The sequence below is a fragment of the Penaeus vannamei genome, chromosome 2 (genome assembly GCF_042767895.1).
Source record: "Penaeus vannamei isolate JL-2024 chromosome 2, ASM4276789v1, whole genome shotgun sequence".
Lineage (NCBI taxonomy): Eukaryota > Metazoa > Arthropoda > Malacostraca > Decapoda > Penaeidae > Penaeus > Penaeus vannamei.
Window position 1 is genome coordinate 37447411 of NC_091550.1, and position 15000 is coordinate 37462410.

The 15000-nt window shown below is 37.1% G+C and overlaps 2 protein-coding genes across 6 annotated transcripts in view; one reads left to right on the forward strand and one right to left on the reverse strand.

Moving 5' to 3' along the window:
* DNAlig4 (DNA ligase 4) overlaps nucleotides 1-10628 on the forward strand; it is a 25449-nt gene extending 14821 nt beyond the window's left edge. For both annotated transcript variants that reach the window (XM_070132979.1, XM_070132986.1), the window contains exons 8-19: nucleotides 2602-2690; nucleotides 2927-3033; nucleotides 3859-3985; nucleotides 4186-4309; nucleotides 5121-5305; nucleotides 5554-5691; nucleotides 6537-6677; nucleotides 7051-7168; nucleotides 7410-7681; nucleotides 8056-8157; nucleotides 9718-9821; nucleotides 10037-10628. In XM_070132979.1, coding sequence (XP_069989080.1) covers nucleotides 2602-2690; nucleotides 2927-3033; nucleotides 3859-3985; nucleotides 4186-4309; nucleotides 5121-5305; nucleotides 5554-5691; nucleotides 6537-6677; nucleotides 7051-7168; nucleotides 7410-7681; nucleotides 8056-8157; nucleotides 9718-9821; nucleotides 10037-10160 — 1631 coding nt within the window. In that variant the 3' untranslated portion in view covers nucleotides 10161-10628. The remainder of the gene's footprint in view (nucleotides 1-2601; nucleotides 2691-2926; nucleotides 3034-3858; nucleotides 3986-4185; nucleotides 4310-5120; nucleotides 5306-5553; nucleotides 5692-6536; nucleotides 6678-7050; nucleotides 7169-7409; nucleotides 7682-8055; nucleotides 8158-9717; nucleotides 9822-10036) is intronic.
* A 3485-nt stretch (nucleotides 10629-14113) lies between these two features.
* LOC113827966 (uncharacterized) overlaps nucleotides 14114-15000 on the reverse strand; it is a 19176-nt gene continuing 18289 nt past the window's right edge. For all 4 annotated transcript variants that reach the window (XM_070133020.1, XM_070133007.1, XM_070132997.1 and 1 more), the window contains exon 10: nucleotides 14114-15000. This exon is cut by the window's right edge and continues 1298 nt beyond it. The gene's annotated coding sequence lies outside the window, so the exon portion shown is untranslated.

The following is a 15000-nucleotide window of genomic DNA, read 5'->3' on the forward strand; positions in this document are numbered from 1 at the left end:
AGATACATTGGGAATGTACCAGAAGAAAGGAAAAATGACTAAATGAGCAGTGTGAAGAGGTGGAGGAACTATGCAGAACGAATTAACATTCAAAATATGGCAAGATAAAAGAAGTAACTCAGAAACGTAAGTGGAATAAAATCGGTGCAGTGAAAAATAAAGATCGGACAGTCGTGATGGATGCAAAGGAGGTGGGACAAAGATGGAGTGAATATGTAAATGAGCTATTTTTGGATGAGAGACCAGAGATATGTGACACATCCGAAGGAAATGAAGGCCCAGAAATTCTTGAGAGTAAAGTAAGGTGGGCAATGAATGACATGAAGAGAGGAAAGGTGGCAGGAAGTGACAGTGTTACGATCAAAATGTTCAAGCAATTGGTAATATGGCTGTAAAGAGTATCACAGAGATAGCGAACAAAGTTTATAATTTAGGACAAATAACCGAACAAATGTGTAAATCTGTATTTATAGCAATAGCAAAAGTAAGCGGAACACTGTACTGCGAAAAGCACAAAACTATCAGTATCATGAGTCAAATAACAAATATCATACTGAAAGTTATACTCAAACAATTACATGGCAGAATAAGAAGTAAAGTCTCGGATGAAGAATGTGGATTTGTGGAGGGGAAAGGTACTAGTAACGCAATTTTATGTGGAGAACAATGTCTAAGAGGGTGATAGAGAAACAAAGACACCTGTATACCTGCTTTATTGACAATGAAAAAGTCTTTGACAGAGTCAGATATGAAGACTTAATAGAAATATTGAAAAGCATTGGGTGAACAGAAGAGAACTCAGTATGATAAAGAATCTGCGCTGGACACAAAAGGCATGTGTAAAAGTAAATGGAGAAGAATCAGAGTGGCAGAGCATCACAAGAGGTGTTAGGCAGGGTTGTGTATTATCTCCGGATTTGTTTTCGTTTTATGGAGAAGTTGTAATGAGGAATATCAGGGATTTTTTGGTCATGCAATGAGGAGAGAGGAGCTAGAGAATCTGATGGTAATGGGAATGGTGGAGGGTACCAGGGGGAGAGGAAGACAAAGTGTGAAGTATTTGGATGGATTGGTGAAACTGCCACGAGGGAATGTGACAGGTGGACAGTTCGTCAGAGCCACAAGAGACAGAAGGTGATGGAAGTCCATGGTTGCCCAAGTCCTGGAGATATGGCACAGCGGTAGGTAGGTTGGTACTTTGCCACCCACAAGAAAACTACTGTCTTCTAGCTTAATTGGACTGCACCATATTCAAAACTTTTAAATTGCCTGTATATTATTTCTGATTGGTTACAGCACTGTATAAGTACTCATGAAAGTGAATAGTCAAATAGTTATTTCTGGTGACTAATGTACCTGATATAATAGGGTGAAGACAGAATTGATAGAAAACCAGATTTTGATTTGTTATTTCTTATTTTTATAGTCAAGAAACACAGATGAAAAGAATATAAAACTTGTAGGACACAGACATTTCTCTCTAGCTGGCAGTTTGAAATCATTATTTTCTAATAAAAGCAGACTATAACTTTTTAAAAATTTAACTTTTTGCAGACTATTATTGCTATAGATGTCTAGGCCAGGACACTTTAACTGGAATTGTTGGAATGAAATGATTTTTATGGCACCCTGCTCAATATTTAGGAAATCAGAGAGCCACAAGTAATTTGTCACATTGATGAATGTTTAGAACATCCTACAGGCCAAATGAGGCCTGTGATTAGAATCAGTGGGCATTTAGAAAGGGACTTTTGCATTATTTGCATCGATGAACGAGTACGGAATGTACCACCCATTAAACATGACTGGAAAAGCACCAGCTCCATGGAGGACTTTGAATCCATGCACAGGATCTTATTCATACCCACTGTGACTGGCAATGTAAGTTGTATTACAGAAAATTGAAGATTATGAAAAAATTAAAAGCTGACACAAACTGTTACATGTTATTATTATTGTACAAAATTATGGACTGCTAATAGAAAGGATATGGAGTCTGTGCAAGGAAAACAGTTTATTACCATCTGGATGAAGCAAACCAAATGACAAATATAGACATTGGAAAAATGGCAAAAAAGCTAAATATGCTCATGCAGAAAACGAGAAATTAACTTTGCAAAGTGATGAAGTTTTGTCACTGCACATGAGTGTTTTCAGCCTCTTGCCTACAAACCACACACCCATCAAAGCGGCTGCTCAAGTAAACCTAATATCTGTATTTTGTGCCATGTGCATGTAGTGAAACATCTGGATCTGAGGGGTTAACTGTAACTATTAGTTATGTAGGAAGTTGCCTTGTGGTGAACAGCAACATTAGGAATTGCCAACTGCAAATGTGCCACTCAATAGCGTAAATGGACTATATGCTCAAGCTGTTGAAGGGTTAAAAGATTTTAAAACATTTTATTATAAATTCAAAATAAAATATTCTTCTACATCATAAAGTTAGTGTTTCTGACACATGTTACTGAACAACTTTTCATCATACCAAGGTACAGCAGAGGTATGAGGGTTTACAAATGTTACATATAACTTCTTAATCTGTGATCATAGTTCACAGTATATAAACTGATATTACTTATTATTTTTTTGCTATTACAGGAGAACATTTGGATGTCAAAAATCTAAAAGAAGATGGGGACTTGCAGGTTTGCCTTGTCCTCTTTGACATCATTTACCTGAATGGCCAGGTAGTGTTATTTGTATTTAAGAATGAAGGGCTTAAATATTTGAAGATTGCATTGTTGTAATTTTGGTGTCACCTATATAACTAAGATAATACCAGACGTTGGGAAAATTACAAATCAGGATCAATAAGTTTGCAATGTGTAAGTTACAGTGTAATACAGTGTCATGGAATTCTGAAAATGTGACAATCAGAGAATCAGTTGGTTATTTTCTACTTTGAACCTTTTGATGATTACAGGTGTTGACTAATTTGCCTCTGTCGGAGAGGCTTGAAAAGCTGAAGACTGTGCTCATACCATTAGAGGGAAGAATCCAGTTCTCTGCAAAGGTGGAGGTCACGACAAAGTATGTAAGATGTTCATTTCATGGTGAAGCTGTTGTTACTCTTGTTAACCCGTTGCTGCCGGGTGGCATGTACGTACATGCTGTGGCTGTTGTGGACTGAACACCGGGGGGCATCATGTCATGCCCATTCCCACGCTACTGGCTTGTCGGACGGAAGTTGTTTTTCTCCGATAGTAGCGGCTTCATTTATATGGTAAAGATTTTAGGCAATGGCACATATATGAAGGTAAACCTTCAAAATTTTAATATTTTTATAAATTTTAGCAAAATAAAAGCTTTTAGGTGCTAAATGTCGCTCGCAAACAACCGATCGAGCCGGGCGCAAAGAGGGGAAACTACCGGTGCGTGCCAACAAGCCTGTGCATACGTCCACTTGCCAAAAATTTTACCCGTCTGCGATGGGTTAAGGTTGCTTGAGGAATGAAGTTTTTAATTATCTGTTGGCCATGGAAGCCAACAGATAAAGTAAGAGGAAAGAGCAACAAGATTAAGAATAATTGAATTGATGAAAATAAAGTGACTATAAATCAAAGTTCCTCCTGCTGGCAGGTGTGAGCAAATTTTACTTTTACTATTTTTATATTAAACAAACACTGTGAGTCTTCAGCATAAAAGAATTAATCTTTTCAGTCCAGACTTAAATCCTTTCTTTGCCAGCTACACGTAAGTTTACATTATAGACATTTGCCCGGATATTTTATTATCAATGGTATTTCCTCTTCTTATGATCTCACAAACTGCCAAATTCATGTCTTTTATTTTTATAGGACCCAGTGCTTAAACCATAGGCAGCCCCCTGATACAACATCTCTCCATTCCTCTTAGGGAAGATGTCATCAGAGTCTTGAATGAAGCCATTGACAATCGAGAAGAAGGAGTTGTGCTGAAGAACCCAGATTCCATTTACAGCCCTGCTTCTCGGAAAGGAGGTTGGATCAAAGTCAAGCCAGAGGTATAAGTCAGATTAATGTTAATTAGTTTGGATCTGAATCAATCTTAGTATTATTTTTAATCATTATCATCATCATTATTATCCTCATAATCATTATGGACATCATTATCATTATTATTGAAATTATGATCACTTTCACAGGTATCATTATTAATATTATCATTCCTATTATCATTACCATGATTTTTTTTTTTTACCAGTATGTGGACTCCTTGGTCTCAGAACTTGATCTACTGATCATTGGAGCGTATTATGGATCGGGAAGGCGCAAAGGGGTGCTCTCTCATTTTCTGCTGGGTGTTGCTGTCCCCAGTAATGAAGTTGGCAAGTGATCTGTTATGTGTTTCATGGATTTTTCTCTTATTTGTAAATGGAAGGACAGAACATAATTAGCTTTTGGTGAATCTAGTGTTAGTAAAGATGATTATAATAATGAAATGTCACTTGAGGTTGTTTGCAGTGACTGTAAGAAAACTTCTACTTTGTTCATTCCATTAAGTAACAGAGTATGGAGATTACAATAATTTTGTTCCTAAGGAAATTTTTTAGTTCATTAACAATAAGCAGAGTTGGATTCTGTTAAACTTTTGTAGAAAAAAAGATACATCAACCAGAGACTTAATTTTAGATGGCTATAAACAATGTAGAATATTCACTTTCTCATGGTAAGAATGAATGTGGGTTTCCTCAGTGAAGCAAGTATAAACATGAATTTACTGGTTTTATTTTTCTTTAACAAAATGAAAATAATGATAGAAGTGAGACTGCAGTAAAGGAACGGAACTAAGCTTGGACTATGTCTGAAGTGATAATGACTAATCAACAATAAATCATGAATGACTAGCGATTATGGTCTCAGAGCAATTTTTTGTATTATTCTTTGAGTCACTGAATGTCAAAGTATAATATAATTAATGCTGGTAGTATTTGTAATGAAAATCAGTCACTTCATTTGTGTAATTCTTAAATGATTGCTGATCTCTTACTAAATCTCATTCCTGTGTCTCTGGAAGTGTGTCCAACTGAAGCCATTCACTTCATTTAGTTCAATGCATTTGATATTGCTTCGTTATAATGTTCAAATCCTATATACCAGACTGAAGCAACTCACTTCCACACTCTATCCTTTCTACAGGAGGAAAACCTACAGAATTCCACTCATTCTGCCGTGTCGGGTCAGGCTACACCTTTGCTGAACTTGGTGACCTCGTGGCTAAGTTGTCTCCCCATGCCAGGAAAGGGCAAGCTCCCCCTGGGGTCTTTGTGACCAGGGAAAAGCCAGATCTGTGGATTAATCCTGCAAAGTCATGCATTGTGCAGGTACTAAGATAGTGAAAGGTTGATTATATGTTAGTGAGGAGAGATGATAATATAAGAACGAAAGTATATAATACACAAATAATGAGCCTAGATGCTAATGCGACAGTGAATATGAGTACAAGTGTAAATATCTTTTGTGTGTGATAGTTAACTTTTGTGTAGAGTTTTCTCAAGTTCTGCATCTTTTTAATTGGCCATACACCCTGTATAATAGGGTATCCTTAAAATTGTATTTTCTTGCTATACAGGTAAGAGCTGCAGAGGTAGTAAAAAGTGAAATGTACAAAACTGGAGTGACTCTGAGGTTCCCTCGTGTGGAGAAGGTCCGTTATGACAAGCCTTGGTACGATACACTTACAACAAAAGAATTGGATTCACTTGTTAAGGTAAACCTTGAGAAGTGTTCTGTTCAGTGATAAAGCTAATCTTTATTTTATTCATCTGTCTTCATTTTCTCTTCCTTTTTACTGAGCTATCCTTATGTCAGTGTTTGTGTCTTCTATTTCTGGTTTGTCTTGTTTCTCTTTTCTCTTTTTAAGGCCAAGTGATATGTTCAGGTTCTTATAACATGGGAAAAATGAGTAGGGTTAGTAAATCAGATTTTTTCTTTTTAACCCATTAACCCTGGGTTAAAAATTTGGCTAGTGGGCCATAAACACGGGGTTGTTAGTGTGCATCAACAGTTTCCGTGTTTGATAGTTTGCAGGCAACAATAGACACCTAAAAGCTTATATTTTGATATTTAAAAAATTTAAAAAGTGGTTTACCATCAATATAGGTGCTATTGCATAAAAGTTTCACCATATAAATGATGCTGCTACCATTGGAGAAAAACTAGCTCAATCCAATAAGCTGATGACGGGGAAGGGTTGAGATGCAATGCCACCCACTACTTGGTCCACAACAGCCATGGCATGTTTGTACATGTCACCTAGTGGGAAGGGATTAAGATATATTTTTAGTAATGTCATTTGACATCAAGCTCTAATATTTTTATGGAGTTTGCTAAAAAATTTATAAAATATCAAAACCTTTAGGATTTTTACACTTAGCCTGAGCTATATGATTTTGTGTATTTCTGTATCTACTCTTGCCTTCACTCCTCTTCATATGCTTATTCATCTCTTTATACTCTGACAAAAGGTCACTGTGAAAGTCATAAACAGCACAAAGAAAGTGAAGAATGATTTTTTTGTATTTCCTTTTTCTCTCAAACTCTTTTTGTCACCAGGAAGCATCTGGTAAGCTGGCCACAAAGCACCTTCTGGATATAAGTGATGAACCCCCACTCAAGCGTAAAGCATTGCCAAAAGTGGAACAGATATCCCTTCCTATGCACTTCCGTCCAGCTGACTTATCGCGGGTTGTCAAAGTGAGTCCTCTGTCTTCTGTGAACAGTTTTATCTTGAAAGTAAGAGAAAATTAATCCAGTGCTGATGGGAGATTCATGTACCAAAATAAACCACACGCTATGCACCATGCATTCAACTGCTCAAGGGAAGATTTTGAAATACAATAGCTTAAGCATGTGAAACAGTTTGGCTGCAACATATATGATTGTGTAGTTGAATGAGTCTAAAAAGTTATTTTTAACCTGCTGTAGCTCCTAAACCACTGCAGTAATGGCCAAATAAGCAAACAGCTGTATAGGATGCACAACTTAGAGCAGGCACATTTATGGCATGGGTGTGAGTGCCACTTGGAAAGAATTCCAGTCATGTTACCGGCTTTACTCAACATTCCAGAAAGATGAATTGTTCAGTGGGCTGGAGATGTGCATAATGAGTGGTGATGAAGACTACACCAAGCAACAGCTGGAGAAGATTGTGGTAGAGCATGGTGGTTCCTTGACTCAGCACCCAGGTAGTGATATTTAAAAACATAACTTATTTTCACACTGAATGTAGTTGTACCAGCTAAAAATATGGAACTAGGTTTATAAAGGATTTTTCAACAGTCATAGGTGAAATGGTGGTTTGATTTATGTTTTTTTTTTTTGAGGGGGGGTGGGGAAATAAAAATATTCAGGCTGCTGCTTTTGAATGATAAGGAACCAAAAGTAAGAATCTCAAATTTGTTAAAATAATTTTTTCTCTCATTTCAGGAGGGAACACATATTGTATCATCACAGACACAAGGTCTGTTCGTGTCAACAATTACATAGCGACTTCTACTTATAATGTTATTCGGCCATCATGGGTCATTTCCTGTAAAGCCAAGTGTTGCCTGGTACCATGGGGTCCCTTAGATGCCATACACGTCATGGAAAAAGAAAAGAAACGCATGGAGGAGTTGTATGATAAATTTGGTGACAGCTATTATGAACCCACAGATGAGAAGACACTGAAAAGAGTTATGGAGAACATGAAGAAAGAGGTTTGTGTGGCAAGGTTTTGAATGTTTATTTGCATTTACAGGCATGGATCATAAGAACTTTTCAATGAAACCCCCTGTGGTTCCTTCTCTCATTTGCTTATGCTTAGCGTATTCTTATTAATTTATTGGTTACTGTACATATACCATCCCTAAATTTTAAACAAACTATTATATTTTTCTGAAGTTCTAATAAACTTCAACCCAACAGACTGGTAATATATACACATTTTAGGCATATTTACATATTCAAGCGTTTGTGTTAGAAATATGGGAAGTGCAACTGGAAGTATAGAATTAACAATTAAATGGCATAATGTTATATTGTTGATTATGGATGTGCAGATTTTTATACAGTGACTGTTTTTTGGTTACAGGACTGTATTCCCCTCACAGTGGAGGAAATGCGTGAATTTGATGAGGCATTGTGCGAGATGGATGAAACCCGTGCATTGTTCCGTCCAGTCACAGCAGTATTTGTGAGTTTTAGTTTGACATATACATGGTACTCATGATACTTAAGGGGGTCGTCCCAGGAAATGACCACCTTTCCCTACTCATTTCTTCATAAAAAAAAATTGGTTGGAGATAACTCATTGATTCTTTATGCATGATATAGAGTACAGAATTGCGCTTCATCTCATATATGATTCTAACCTCACTCCCCCATAGGGAGTGAGGTTGGGGCCACTCCCCTTTCTCCGTTGGGAGGGGAATGCCCCTCAAAAAGTCGAAAAAATTATCTTTTTTTTCTTCTTCTTTGGTACATCCCAACTCCATTTTTTTTTTCTGACTAATACCCTTATTGTGTTAGATCTACCCAAGCTTAATTTTTTAATTTCCATTTTTTTTTTTTTTTTTGTGGATGGGACTGGTTGATGTATAATTCTATTTTTGTTCTGTTTTTTTTCTTCAGCTTTAAAAAATTTATATTTTTTGATTAAAGTCAATATTAGAAAATCGTCCATTTACATGGCTTCAGGACTCCGAGGCTTTAGTGAAAGCAACTAACTACATTTGAATCGCACAAAAATTACGAGAGTTGGGATCATAGTTTTAAAAAATTAATCATCCTTATTTAGTAGGCCTACATCAACTTTTATATCTAAAGAAAATATATTTGTTATCCCTACAAACTGTTTTGCAAATTTATGGTACTTAAGACCTACGGTAACGTCTAAACGTAATATTTTTTAATGGAAACGAACGAAACTGATGCGATAGTTTTTTCAACTCTAGACGAAGACTCCACACAGAAACGAGGTTTTTATTTCAGAGCGGATATTACTGTGTACTATAATTTTCAATATGAAATAATCAGTATCTCGCTTATACAGCTAAAGTTAAAAAATCTGACTTTTAGGTAACCTTCGTATTGAATTGCCCTTTACAGCGGTAATGCTATGATGTATCGACTGCTGAGTGACGTCTAACAGAAATATTTCAGTTCTTACTTATATTGCTATTTTCAAACATTAATGCTTCGTACTTGGTATACGTACAGATCACTTCATAAGCTACAACATATTACTAGGAAGTCTTGATGGAGGCATATTTTGTGAGTAAAAAGACACAAAAATTATTTTTTTCTTTTTTAGATATATTTCACAAAATATTTTGTCATGAATCACTGATATAAATTTTTTCTGATATTGGTAGAAAAGTGTTTTTGAACATTCATGAACTCATATCAACGCGCAATGTTATAATCAAATGTCGTATGCACGATTGCAACAAGCAAAAGTCCACATAGGTGTACCTGGGTGATCATTAGTGGTTTACCTCCCCAGGTGTTTAGCGGGTCTTGTGATCACCGACCGAAAACTAGCCACAGCTGGGCTTTAATACTCGTTTGGTAGTTTCCTCATCCATGTACCTATATTATATGCTAGGTAACTCAATTTGGGATGGCCCCCTTAATACAATCTAGCATTTTACAAAACTATTTAACACTAATATTAAAGGTTATGGCAATGAATGATGAGTCATCAAGCATCTTTACATAGTGTTGTTTATGTTTTTTTCTTTTCTATTCTTAGATGGATGGGGAAGGGCAAGAACTAGCCTCCCTTGCCCTTAGGCTTCATGGTGGTTTTGTTAAGAAGAGTTCGTCTGGGGTGACACATATTGTTGTGTCAGACAAGTAAGTTCTGCAAAAGTGGACTGTTATTGGAATAATATATCAATTCTTTAAATTGGAATATTGGTCAAATGAATTTAGTAATGCAGTTGATGCAGTATTTATAATTCAATACAGAAGTTAAGTGTTCTCCCTTTTTTTCTAATTTCATTAGACAAATATACACTAAGGATATCAGAAATAAAAAATGGTACCGCAGATAATCAATTTCTTTACAGGGAGGAAAGTAACTCCAGAATACGGCCAAGCGAGTACCAGGGACAGCATCTAGTTACATCGAAGTGGGTGTACGACTGCATCGATAAATGCAAACTTTTGGAAGAGCGCTATTATATGCCATGAATCGGTACTTAAATTTTTGGCCAAGGAATATTCCACTGACATGTCTATTTTCCTGTAAAAACTTTAAGGCCTTCACTAAGGCATTTTTCATTGTAAGATTAAGAGTGTTATTGGATAAAGAAGGCAAGAAAGAATTTTTTAAGTATATGAAAGTACACACTAACATGTAAGATTTTTTCCAGTGGTTGTATGCAATTGATTTACAATGGCAAGCTCATAACCTTTTAAATCAATTATATATGTATTGAAGAGCACCTTTACTGGGACTGTATAGTTTAAAATCTGATTCTGGTGATTAAATATTTTTTTCAGTTTTATATAAATCAAATATCCTTAGAATATCTTAATATTTTATTACTGATGGTACTAATCTAAAGATTTTGAAGTATCATAACTATCAAAAGAAGCAAATATGCATACTTATATGAATATGTGATTGTTAGTCAAATAAACTGTGATATAATTTGATTTTAAGAAATGTCATTAATTTATACTCCTTCATCCCTCCCAATACCTTGCTCTTTGTTGTCATGGGATCACCCCTACCTTGGGCCTAAGCCCTTGCCTCAATTAATTTTGTTTTGGTCTTTTTTTCTATTCTTTCCTCTTCCATATCTTCTTCACCCCCTTCTTCAATCCCATTACTAAGGTGTGAGAGCCATGCTAAAAGGATGAAAGGCTGAGTTTGAGTCAGTCATAAACACCTTTTGGGAGGCATAGGCATGGTATTTCCTTGCTTAATTGTCTAGACCTTACCCATTATGGGGACCCTGAGGGGTTGACAGTTTCTCTTCCCCATTTTATTCAGGCTCACCATGGCCAATAATGAAGATTCTTTACCTTTAATAGGGGCATTAAGGCTTACCCCTTCATTAAATAGCCTATCTAAATTTGATTTTCATGTTTTTCCGACCCCTGCCCCTCCTTTGAACTTGGTTCCGACTACTGATACTAATAACCCCTCCTCAACGCTTACTCAACCTCCAGAAAGCACTCATTCTCTCCCAACATTCTCCTCTCCATCTCCTACTGCACAGTCCTCTCTAATGTCTACCCCCTCTTTCCTTATTACCACACTTCATCCTTATTGTCCCCCCCCTCACAGAACTACTCCACTCCACACCACTCCATCTTCCTCTTGTCCCCGTCCTTCTACTACCTCTACTTCTGCAAACCTTTTGAGTACTCTCTTTGGTCCAGCCAAGTGGGATTGATTCTTTGTGATTCCCATCCACAGCCCCCTATTCTAAGAATGCCCTTCTCTTTCAGCAGTGCTTCCAGAAACAAGTAGGCAAGGTTACCTTTTGCAGTCCCTCCAATTGTTTAAGCCTTGTCCTAGTTCCATGTGAATCCCAAGCTCGTGCTACCCTAACTGACCTGATTGGCAAACCTTTTCCTGCCAAACCTTACCCCTCTCTTAATACTTGTACTGGAACTGTTTCTATCCCCCCAAATGCTGGTCCTTATCTACAAGGACTGGTCAGACAGTGAAAATTAAATTACCTACTTAACTGCCTTGCTGACTATGATGTAATGGCAGTACAGTGTTACACTATTCCTCCCAGGGGCTGGCCTAAGTTCCATGTCAATATTGCCAGGATTAGCACCCACAGACATGCCCTACCCCATGAAGTTTACATTGGTGGATTGTCCTACCATACTGATCCCTTTCTCGTCAATGTCAGAAATGGTGTTTTGGCCTCCCAGCCAAACATTGTCGCTCCACAGCCTGCTGCCGTGTGTGCTCAACCTGGTCATGACCATTCAAATTGGCCTGATCAGTCATGTACATGTGGCAATTGTGGAGACTCCCATAATGTATTTTTTAGGAGCTGCCTATAAGCTTAAATGTGAGGTTGCAGTCCTCAGATTCTTACTAGGCCTCACTCTACATGAGGCCAAATAAGAAGCATCACAAGGTTTTTCTCTCAACTTATTCCAAAACAGTCCTTCGCTCTGCTCCCCCACCATCTTCATAAGATGTTTCTGCATCTGTCCCAGTATCTCTTCCCTATACCCTAAACCATCCTAGGTCTAATCACCCTATCCTCCAGTCAAATTTGTTTTCCAGTGTAAATCCAGATACTCCAATCTCTACCACTTCCCCGATACCTACCTCCCCTCCTCACTTTATTTGTAGCACCAGGCAACCTAAACGTTCCACTCCACCCTCTCCTACACCTTCCTCCTCTTCTGCTCCTCAGATACCTAGTTACTCTTCTCCTCCTCATGAGAGAACCTTTGTGCCTCAGTCCTCTTCACCCAACTCCCCTCCACAAACCCTTAGACATCCAAAACCTCCTAAAGAAGATCCAAGGGAACATTCCATTCCCTCATCCACTTCCCAATCCCTCTGTTCCTACTCCTTCTACATTTAAAGTATTTGTGGATATCCATCCTCCTCCTCAAGTTTGCTCTACCCCCCTTCCTCCTACACCCTCCGAACATATCCCACCCTCTCTACCACTCCCACTTGAATACTCATACAAATCTCCTCTATCACAGCAATGTCCTTCTCCAGACCCCTCCCTTCCAGACATTCTTCCTGATACTTCATCACCAGGCACCCTTTCTCATCCTCTGGATTCTTCCCCTACTTCTCCAACAGCCACCCCTGTTTTCCTTGAACAATGTCCCTATTCCTTCCCCAGTCACAGATACAATGCAATTCACTCAATCGCTCTACCCCCTTAACCTTTCCCATGTTACTAATCCCTGCTCTACTTCATTTACTTGTCATTTTTCCCTTTTCATTACCATACTTTCCTGTAACACAATATAATCTGTGACATCTTCCACCCCCCCCCCTCTCCCCAGATTCTTCTACTTTTCCAACAGTCACATCTGTTTTCCTTGAACATTGTTCCTATACCTTCCAGAGTCACAGATACACTGTAATTCACTCAATCTCCCTAAGCTCCCCTTAACCCCCCTCCTTTCAACTAATATCTGCTCTAGTTCACCTACTCCCTTCTTTTCCCTTTTCACTACCATACTATCCTATAATGCTCTCTAATCTTTGACATCTAACACATTTTAGCCTAATCTTTAACTCCTCTTTACCCTTTCAGACACAATACTTTACCATAGTGCTATATGGCCTTTGTACTCCTTCACAACATTATATTAATTAGATGGCCCAGCAACTAAGGTATTTGCTATAGTCCAAGGTGATTGTCATACAACATGCACTGTATGAAGCAAAATAATTTAGCAGAATTTCTGCACATTCATATTTTCATCTTCTGTAACACAAAACATTTTCTGGTACTTTAATTTTTTATAATTTGTTACACACTGAGCATGACCAGATTTTTCTTCAGCAATGAATACGACTATTTCAACTGAGCAGAGAAAGCAAATACTAAAGGATTTTCCTGGCATCTGTACCTCCTTTAGTTGTCTGCATGGCAATAAGTGCGAAGTAACATACTACTACTACTCTCTTAAAAAACATTTTGGTAACATTACATATTCAAACCAAATAATACTTACATTCATCACACTTTGCACAACCACTTTTCAGATTTAGGTTCATATTAGTGTATATTATGAGATCCATACAGTACATAATAAAATTTGAGCCGAGTTTATTCTGACAAATGTGTATAGAATAAAAGTAGGAGTAAGAATGAGTGCTTGACAGTGCAAGAGATGTATTTAGCATCTGTTGTGTTTTTGATGAAGAATTAACCTTTCTCTGCAGAATAAAAAATACTGTAATACCCATACTAACTGTTAGCTGAGTGTATGCACATCTCACCTTTGATAAGGAAACAGCCCCTAAAATTTATCTTGATCAGAATTAGTATCATTTCTATTTATACATTAATATTCAATTTGGAACTCAAGGTACAATCTCAAAAAAATGTTTAGCATATTTAGATATTGTTAGTGCATGTTTTTTTTTAATCTAGAAAGTTAGGAAAGGTTATTAGAAAATCAAAACAATATCTTGGTATATATTTTAATAAAATAGATACATGTGCTACAGCGACCCGTTATCATACACAGGGAGATGTTAAGAAACATCCTAACACAATAGTTTTAATCAGATTCTTATTTTTTTCAATTCAAACTTGGAAAAAAGTATATACTTTAGGAAAACAATGATAAAAGATAATTATTCACCACATACGACAAACCATTAACAAAAATCTGATCAACTGACTAATCAACTAATCCTGTAAAAACAGATACAGGGAGAGAAAAAAACAACACTAACAGATGTTAAAGATAATAACACAAGTAAAAGATAAAAGAAGAGTTATAATCACTGTCAGGCATATTTATATTAACCCCTATAATCCAGGTGACAAGAATATGCCGTCATGGAAAAATCTGGGTTGAGGGCTGGGTGATGTAAACATGCCATTACGGGAAAAATGTCCATGATGTGAACGTGCTGTAATGAGTGAAGGCCAGGGTGATAGAAAAGACTCGAGTAGAGTGCACAAACCTCTTGGTGTGTGATTAGACTCGTTTGTTGTTTAGAAGGAAGCTTTTGCATTATTCCCATCAGTACCCAAGGGTGGAATGTAATGTGCGTATGCTGTAACTGGAAGAATGCCGACTCCAGGGTGGATGCCATATGCATGCTCAACATTGTATTCCAGGCTGCTGTGACCAGCAGCAGAGGTTGTATTACAGAAAACAGAAAATTACAAAAAAATAATAAATTGTTACATATTTTTTTCTTGCCTCAAGTTATTTACTACATAGAGAGATGATATGGAGTCAGTGCAAAGAAAATAATCTAATACCATCTGGATAAAGCAAATCAAAAGACAAATATGCACATTAGAAAAGGCAAAAAAGCTAAAAAGGTTTATGTAAAATA